Source organism: Pararge aegeria, chromosome Z (genome assembly GCF_905163445.1).
Source record: "Pararge aegeria chromosome Z, ilParAegt1.1, whole genome shotgun sequence".
Lineage (NCBI taxonomy): Eukaryota > Metazoa > Arthropoda > Insecta > Lepidoptera > Nymphalidae > Pararge > Pararge aegeria.
Genome location: NC_053208.1, coordinates 14,970,995 through 14,980,673, shown reverse-complemented (window position 1 = coordinate 14,980,673; position 9,679 = coordinate 14,970,995). Strand labels below are relative to the sequence as shown.

General features: G+C 35.3%; 1 protein-coding gene across 2 annotated transcripts; it reads right to left on the bottom strand.

Annotated features, from left to right (window-relative positions):
• Positions 1–841: 841 nt before the first annotated feature.
• Positions 842–5,500, bottom strand: LOC120636602 (pyruvate dehydrogenase [acetyl-transferring]-phosphatase 1, mitochondrial). 2 transcript variants are annotated; one of them, XM_039908148.1, is made up of 5 exons: positions 5,200–5,500; positions 4,218–4,356; positions 2,741–2,907; positions 1,784–1,958; positions 842–1,666 (listed from the first exon to the last, which is right to left on the bottom strand). In XM_039908148.1, the coding sequence occupies exons 1-5, from the start codon at positions 5,386–5,388 to the stop codon at positions 972–974; spliced, it is 1,365 nt and encodes a 454-aa protein (XP_039764082.1). In that variant the 5' UTR covers positions 5,389–5,500; the 3' UTR covers positions 842–971. The 2 variants fall into 2 exon arrangements, with proteins under 2 accessions (XP_039764082.1, XP_039764081.1); XM_039908147.1 differs by having other exon boundaries at positions 842–1,958.
• Positions 5,501–9,679: the final 4,179 nt, after the last annotated feature.

Genomic DNA, 9,679 nt, shown 5'->3' with positions numbered 1-9,679 from the left:
TGTCAGTCGTTACGTAAACGGCGATTTACAAGAGAAAAAAATGGCTACATGGTCTCGACATGTAGTAGATCAAAGATTGATCTTAAAAAACGTGTTTTTTACGTGGTCTTACAAAATTATTTTTAATCAAATTAGATTTACTAAAATAATTTAGCTTTCTTTTTAGAATTCGGTATACCAAAAACAAAATGGATCATCGTCTTTTATGATTAACTAATAATTTTAAATGTTTTTATAACATGTTTCAAAACATTGGCAGGCCTGCCTGGGCTATATTGGTGGCAAGGGAGTTCAAACTGTTGTCGTAGATGTCAATTCCAAAAATAGAACGAAAATAATGTATTGAACCCTCAAAATACCATGTACACAACACCAGGTTGTTTATTATCCTAAATCAATTTGAAAGGCTACAATTTTTACCAGTTTCAGTATGGTTTTTCGCAACCAGTTAAGCATTAATGAGTAGCTTAGGATTAGAATAATTAAAGATGGCAGCCAGATATTTATTAAACGCTAATTCATCAAAACAAAACAAACTTTCAGCTTAAAAGTAAGGACGTTCTCGTAATTTCCCATGAGCTCCGTCTTTATAATCAAAATAATACTATTAATTGCAAATTATAGGAGCTATTCTTGTCTAAACATATGCACACAAACTAAATTAATTACAAATAAAAATTAATAAATTATAATGTATTCAAAAATAAATGTAGCGTTTTCTAGTGAAACAAAGAAAATGTAATACGAGTTTTCTTGTACCCATACTTCTTACATTTTCTTTGTCCAGTCAGTTTTACAATTTCAATTAAAAAATATTTAAACAATCACACATTTCTAACATTGAAACAAATAAATAAATTACATTTAAATTGTAATCATCTCATACTGAATAAAATAAGGAACAGTAAAATTCAATTCAAGTTTTGTTACATATAACATCCACAATTCAATGTAAATTATTGGATATAAATTTAAGCCGGACACTGCCTCAGAAATTCAGAGTCAAAATAAACAATGGTGACAGTCATATCATCTCTAAACATGCGACTAACATCAGATGATAAACTCAATAAATGTGCCAACCTTGAATGGTCTATTCCATATTCAGTACCTCCTATGGCATGCCTAATTAGATGAGTAGCCGCGTTCCTATCTTTTGGTTTACTTTTCAGACTCTCTTTTCTATGCAACAGTAGCTCATTTATATCACCAAGCTGAATATTCTTTTTCGGAAGTTGAAGAGGATTAAAAAATACCTTTCCTTTCATATGCTCTCCAACTAGTTTGACTGATTGTAACGGCGTCATCATATCCCACAAACCATCAGAGGCAATAATTAAAAATTTGTCCTTTGGTGTTAGTCGATGATAATAGACATCGGGTTTAGCTGTAAGATATGGCGGAGTGTAATAATTTGCCGGTATAGCCTTTTGACCAATCAAAGGTACTGCCACTTCGGATAAAATTTCAGCTTTCCACTTATATCTACAATCTCCTAAACTTCGTAATGGTGCAAGTTCTCCTAAGAGTCTATCCCTTCGTATCACAGTCTTGCGTTCTTCATCTGGATGCTCATTCCATATCCTTTTTAATTCGTCGAAATTTTCTGTGTTATGTTCTTTTGTTATTTTTCTAGCTACCCATTCATTATCCTCAGTCATTGTACCTACAACAGCATTACAGTCACCAACATTTGCTATGTACAAATGCGGTCCGTCTATATAAGACACACATGCTACTGCACCTGACAGTGCAACTGATAGTGTTTTATGATTAACGTTACCATTTTCTTTAAACGGTTCTACAACTTCTCTCGAAAGATCTTCATCTAAATGCATAATGCTTTTTTCCAAACATACTTTGACATCAATCTCATCTTTGGCAGTATTCGAGAGTTTACTCAAGTATTCGTTGAAACTTTTATCATAGATAAACTTTAGGTCTTGTACTATTTCTGCCTGAAAGTATAAATGTATTTGCATAAAATTAATGGACATTTTCAATTTAAAAGAAAACTTACGCGAAGCTAACACTCGCACTGGAGCTTTAGATTTGACAGCACCATTGATTTAATATTTTACTAATATTTATAAGCTCACCTGACAGCATTAATACGTTGATTGTCATGGTTTAAGTACGACACTGGATTGATGAATGAATTTAAATGTACCTTTATTCCTTGCATAGGAGAGTACATCGAGCAAAATCTTAGTAGACCCAATCTTCGAACAGTGCATGTTGCCAGTGATGACTCTTATGGCTCCGACACGTGGTCCGCTGACTATGGGTCTCATAAGTAGCCTCAGAGGCACACAGCGGGCGATGGAGAAAGCTATACGAGTGGGGAGATCCGTAGAAGCATCAGAGTTACCGACATACCTCAACAAGTCACGAAACTGAAGTAGCAATGGGCGGGGTACATAGCTCGGATAACCGATGGCCGATGGGGTCCCAGTTGCTAAAATGGAGACCTCGAGGTGGACAGATTACATCAAACGAGTCGCAGGGCGACGCTGGACCCAAGCGGCACAATACCGTACTTTGAACTCCCTACAAACGTCCTATGTCCAGCAGTAGACGTCAATCGGTTGATATGATGATGATGAATCTTATTCTAACAGTCACGTTCGTTACTTACACCCACAAACCCGCATCAATGGAGCTTGGCATGTTTACTACGACGGAATGAAACTATGCCTGTATTAATTAGTCTGAAAGTAATAATGAAAGGAACACTTACTCTGTCATTAAATGTATCGATTAATAGCTCTCTAGGTTCTTGTTTGATGTAGTTTTCCAATAACTCTTGAGGGAGGAGAGCAGCAGCAATATATTTGAACAGCCGCTTAGATACCACTTGGGCACATGCTGGACCACCATGACCATCAAATACTCCCATTAATAAACCTGTTATAAACAGAAAATTAAATATATTTTTTTATTAGGTGTATAAAAACCTATTACATACTGGGTCTTTTGGTATAGAAAATAAACGGCCTTGTGATTAAAATGCATTTAAAAACTTTTAAAAAAAAAATTAATATATATAATTAACTGGCCATACAAAAAAACCGATTGTTAAGTACGTCATAAGTATTACTTAAAGAAATGTTAATTTTATATGTAAAGTTTACAAGTCTGAAGAACTTGGAAATACATGCCTACATCTAATTTTAAATATTGCATTGTAACACGTGCGTTCACCTAAACCACATAGTCCTTAATCCACAAGAACAATGTTATTGAACATAACATAAAAACAGTACAGAAAATATGAATACATAGTGTTTTTGACAGGTCCAATACTTGTAGTTTTTGTAATACACAAAAATAGGTTACAAAGGAAGACCTGGAGGAAAGTATGAAGTAAATACAGGAGGTATTTACTTCATAGTTTCATCCACGTATTTATATATCAGCCTAATCGCCAATAACCATAAACCTATGGCTCCGAATCATGGTCGCTAACTAAGGGCCTCATAAGAAGGCTCAGAACCACTCAGCGGGCGATGGAGAGAGCTATGCTTCGAGTATCTCTAACATGATCAAATGTGGAGATCCGTAGAAAAACCAGAGTTACCGACGTAGCTCAATGAGTCGCGAAGCCGAAGTGGCAATGGGCGGGGCACATAGTTCGGAGGAGGGATGGACGTTGGAGTCCCAAGGTGCTGCAATGGCAGCCCCGCACTGGTAAGCGCAACGTTGGTCGACTCCCGTGGTGGTGGGTGGTACATTAGGCGCGTCGCAGGTAGCCGTGGTATTCAAGCGGCACAAAACCGTGGAATTTGGAGGCTATGTCTAGCTTTAGACGTCTATTTGATTGATATGATGATGATGATGATGAATTTACTTGAATATGTAGAACAAACATATTGGACGTTATATATTTAACATTATTTAGTTAATCTGAATAAAATTAATTTGATATGATTTGATATCATTAATATATATTACATTTATTTTGTTATTAATAACATATTTTTTGTAGATTTGGATACAAAATCTAAAGTTAGGTTAGGTTAAATTAGAACAAAGATATTCATGTGGTCATTCATACATTTGATGATATAGCCAACAAAACAATCTCATTTATAACATTTTCCATAACAAAAGCAGTCAAAACTGTTGACTTTGTGGTCTATGATGTCTGCATGAAATTTGCAGTTAAAAGTGATTTAAACTGGTTATAAATGTTGACTGTATCATAAATTGTTCACCTGGTGTCATCTTGCACTGTGCTTCACATCGAGTATCTTCAATAGGGTCATTTGATTGCAATTGATTGGAATCATATGATTTAACAGACCCATGCGAGAAATCTTTATTAAATTCATTTTTTCGAAGAATTACTGTCACCTGAAAAGTAATAATCAACATCATCGACCGTTCCAGTTTCTTCTGACAGAAATAAAAATCTCAACAAGCATTTGGTAAGGTGAGTGGTGCAATGATAGGTGTTCACGCTTGAGGTATCTCATATATAACACACAGTGGACCCAGGTAAACTGGCCACTGTCTAACCCAGCACCCTATGTCTTATATTGCATGACATGTCTATTATTATTGAATATATTTTTGAAAATCTTCACCAATGTAGAAAATGCATGATTGAAGGGGCTAAAACGCATAAAATCTAATCACAGGATCTGCAATTTTTCTATTTACAAGGTACTCTTTTGTAAAAAGTTCCTGCCTATAGGAAGCTTGCGCTGCCTATAGGGACTTAGGAACTACTCTATACTCAGACAAATTCGTTAGTTTGACACTGGCCTGCAAAATATTTGTCGCATTACAGATAATATTACTGTATATAGAGTGGACCCCTGAGTACCGACATTAACTACAACCATATTAAGCTGCTCATTATACTTACGTGACTTCTGCACAAAAAGGTTGAATATTATTTGTATAAAATTATTCACAAACACATCTCTTTCCACAGGTGTTGCAATATACATTTTGCAATGTAGTGCCAAAAAAGGGATTCAGAAGATTTAGGAGATATGATTGCTAATTATAAAACAGATGAACAATGAGCGAGTGGCTCTTTGGAGAGCATGCGAAGACGTCGGTCAGGGTTGCATCAATAACATGTTATAATACTTTGCAGAGGGTCAACTTTAAATCCTCTTTCTAGGAGAGGAGACCTGTGAGGAAATAATATTTAAAACACACTTAATTCAAGTAGCTGTAACTTACTTCTTGTGGTGACAAGAGGACTTCAACATCGTCTTTCTGGGTTTGACATATTGTACGAGAAGAATGAAAATAACGAGTCCTATCGCCCAAAACGTAACTTTTGTACCAAATACTTGACAACTTTTGTCTCAAGCTGCGATCTATTTTTGCGCATGTATTAAAAACTATATTTATATTTGAACAATTCATATTTAAATGAAAACCCAATTATTAAACGGGCATGTTACGCAATCACAAAATAAATAAATAAGGCTTTTTGTCTTCTTTTACTTAGTAATTGGTTTCATACAATACACCTTATTTTTTTTTTCTGGATCTAATCAATAAATTATATCACGAATGAAAATTTATGTAAATAAAACAATTTTTTTTATTTTTTTTTATTCCTTTTTTTTTTATTCACTGACAGTTTTTTTGGATCTGGGTTCTAGCTTTTTTATTAGCCTGAGGAACATAAAAATTCATGAGTAAAAACTTATGCAGATGGTATGCCACTGACGTCTGTTATTATTATTATATAATCATATACAATCGGTGTTTTACTAAAAAGATAACGTAATTATTATCTTAAGGAACCATAAGAAACACAATAGAGAAGTGAAGAACACCTTCATAATTTATATGTTTGATATGACAGGATTAAGGGGAGGAAAATAGGCGACTACGTGAATGATAGCCCAATTCTCAATTGCCTTTTATGCTGTGGGGTTCATTTTAATTTATGGAAATTTAAAATGCTCTGTCCTGCCATCCGATGTTGCCAGCCTTATTGAATAGTTTTAATATTAAACTATTTGATGTTTACAAAGGTTATTCATTGTTTGTTGTAAGGATCTTATAATATTAGTATTACAATAAAATATTATGTAAGCTTAATACGTGATTGGATCTCGGGGTTTACCGTTGATGATATCGACCATGTTAAAAAGCTTTTATTCGAGTTTTGCCAACAAAAATATCGAGTCGGAAGGATGGTAAAACACAGCGGGATATAGAAGACATCATCAGTGTTTTCAGGGATACAGATCCTGAGTACATGCCTATATTTATAGCGAAAGATCTGCAAAACTGAGTGAGTTGTGAGTTTTGATCACGTGGACGTGACTAGCCTTTTAAATGATTTGTTAATATTACAGGCAGCCATAAAAAATATGAAAGAAACATGTTCAATGAAGGAAATTATTTAAAATAGATAAATAATAAACGTATGACAATAAATCTCGGAGACTGCAGTAAATTGTAAACGAGGTGCAAGGCTGTCTAAAAGAGATTGTCATAGTGGACGGATCAATTTGCCGTATATTGATATAAGTGAGTCTGCGATCAATGAAGCAGCCGACGAACGTGCGGTTATAAGTACCACATTTTCTGTATCGCTAATGAAATCGCATTATCGCCAGTGTAATAAGCTGTCTATGGTTAAATAGTAAGTCTTAGAAGGGAGGAAAACTATGACAGAGTTAATTATAAATGGCAGAATGTCAGTCACAGGAGTCAGTAACGCTTGAAAAAATGGGAAATTTTGAGGAAAAATATTTAAATTCTGTAAAGTTGTATCCGCGAGGAAGCATACGCTGTTTTTAAATGAAGAAATATGGTCTAGGGGTATTTGTTTTAAGAGGGTCTGTTGTTTGTCTTTCAATTGATATGACTGCTGGCTTGGTGAAGGGACGGTCAAATCGGAGCGTAGCAATATTGTGGACAAAAGGTCTATTCGATTCAGTGTTATGTCGGTGCTAAAGTGTCAGAGTGATCAACTTGCTACTAATAATATTTGTGTGATGGCCGAGTAATGATAATATGTAGTATTTGTATGCCTGTAGATGTAGTAGAAAATATGCTTGAGTTTACGAACTGTTTAAGCGAAGTCAGTGCGCTAATAGAGAGCAACGATTCCGAGAGCATTTATATACTAGGAGATTTTAATGCACATGCAGTTGTTTAATTTCTGTGCAGAACATCGATGGGTATACGCCGATGTTGTGACTCTTGGGCGTTCGTCATAATTAGACAAAAATATTTCGTGACATACCTAAATAATAGTAAGAGATGGCTTGATTATTGTCTTTCGACAACGAATTCTGCACCGTTAGGGAAACTAAAATAGATTACAGAATCTACTAGTCAGATGACTTTTCGCTTATTGTGAAATGTAATATACAAACGATGATTTCAAAAAGAACAGCCGATTTGGCTGATTTCGTACACCAGCAGAGAGTGATCTGAGGAGAAAGAAGTGAAGACCAGATTATAAGTAGTAAGTTAAGGGAAGTGGATATCCCAGGGCAGTTTCATAATTGTGCTGATCGGTTTTGTAACAATTTCGACCATAGGCTTGTATTGGAGAGTATGTTTGTAGAATTTGTAAAAATATGATCTGATACAGCTATAGAGAACAGCTAAGTGTATTTAAATGTAGCAGAAGCGTAAATGTGTCATAGGGTGGAATAAGCACGTTCCCGCAGCTTACAAAAATGCTCAACAATCTGGAATCTGGTGTAATCTAAAAAATGGTGTTAGAAAAATCAGAACCAAATAAAGATGGATATCATGGAATCACAGGGTAAAATAACGATTTTAAGCAATTTTGGAAGTCTACAAATAAATGTTAGACCTAGCCTACCTAAGACCGTTGCAGACCATAAAAATCGCGAGCATAAAGATACATGTTTAAAAACCACTTTGCTGTTGCGTCTCCTTTAGGACCGTCGAGTAGAGGTGTCGATGCTGAGTCTAATCGTCTAGAAAATGTTTTACGTTTTTCAGCTAAGCAAGTAACGAAGATTGTTAGAAACATGAGCACAAGGAAGTCACCAAGACATGATTGTCTCAGCACTGAACACCTTAAATTTTTCATTTTTGTAGAGGTATGGTAATGTTTTACTCTTTACGCATGAGTCACTCCTATATTCCCAATGATATGATGTGTGCTGCTGTCGTGCCTATTCCGAAGAACAAGACTAGAGATATTTCAGATAAGCGTAACTACCAACCTGTCTACCTGTGGGCTACCATTATAGGCAAAATATTGGACAGCTTGCTTGACACGAATTTAAAACAAGTTTTAAATGCCCATGACGGACAATTTGATTTCAGATGCGGGATATCAACGGAGAGCATGATATTGTGTCTTAAGCAGAATGTACAATATTATACAGGGAGACGAACAACTGTGTATGCTTAGTTCTCTCGAGGGCATTTGACATGGTGTCATACGATGTTCTTTGCGAAAAGCTAAAGAAAGTTATTGTACCAATGGCGATTAAAAGGTTATTAAGATTTTGGAACTTAAACCAAATGAACTACGTTAGATTGAGGAGTGCGTTTTCCCTCGATTATAAGCTCGAGTGCGGTGTAAGACAAGGAGGTTTAACCTCACCAATCCTTTTTAACCTTTATGTGAATGACCTAATTGTTGAACTGAGCAGAAGACTGAACTGAGCATCTTAGTTATGCGGGGTCCAACGGTTAGAAAAAAAAGAGTTGTTAACAATTTGTGAGGGGTACGCATACAGACGTAGGCTCATATTTAATGACAAAAAGAGCGAATACATGATCATTAGGGCGAAATTTATATGCGATATAAGTACATATAAGTATACCGACGAAAGAGTGTGAAGTAAAATATAGTATCATACTGAATGGTTGCCGGCTTTAATATGTTTAGCATTTTAATTATGTAGGACATGTTTTTACCAATGACCTTAATCCTTAAGGTCATCGGTAGACATAGAACGAGAGCGTAGGGCTTTTGCTTTAGCGTTGGTCAACAGGTTTTACTATTGCAGCCAGGAAGCAAAAGTTGGTGCAAAGCCTTTTGTCAAACCTTTTACACTGGATCCCTGTGGACCAGCTATACACATACATCGCTAAACGCCATATTATTTCAGAATAATTATGGTTTTAGAACGCCGCGCTGTTGGGATTACTACGTTAATGTAGCGCATCTGAAATGTTTGCAAAGGCGCATACTGATGACATTTTTGCCATCAGAAAGAAACTAATAGCATCCTTCATAAAAAGAACGTGGGTGAGCAGTAACGGCATTCTGAAGGCATTTAGGCCTGTAAATATTTTAACTCCATGTAGGGCTGCCTGGAGGCAGAAATTCTAGTTTGTAACTATTATGTATATATTTTAAAATTAATATTTCATGTAATTTGTTTTTAAATTATTTGTTATATAATAGTGTAGATGGGTCATAGTTACCTTGGATAAAGCATTATACTTCGTTCTTCTTGCTAGGCATTTAGTAAGAAACCAATGTTATACTTTGGTATATCAATGTATAGCATAATACGTACTATAGAAAGGTTTACAAACAAAAACGTGTGTGTACCTATTAGTGCGTTAGTAGTTATACTTTTGTAGCTTTACAAGGTAAAAACCTTCTTAAAAATTTTATTTTTTCTAGGTTTGTAGCAAAAACAACACTAACAATAGAAAAAAAGGTGTTTAATCAAATTATCGGACAACCAAG

What these genes read in the sequence shown, in the direction of transcription:
- LOC120636602 (XM_039908147.1), bottom strand. Translation starts at nt 5,388, where the DNA reads ATGAATTGTTCAAATATAAATATAGTTTTTAATACATGCGCAAAAATA. An exon ending in TCCTCTTGTCACCACAAGAA is followed by an intron (nt 4,357 to 5,199) that starts GTAAGTTACAGC and finishes ATTACTTTTCAG; the next exon opens with GTGACAGTAATTCTTCGAAA. An exon ending in TCGATACATTTAATGACAGA is followed by an intron (nt 1,959 to 2,740) that starts GTAAGTGTTCCT and finishes TTATACTTTCAG; the next exon opens with GCAGAAATAGTACAAGACCT.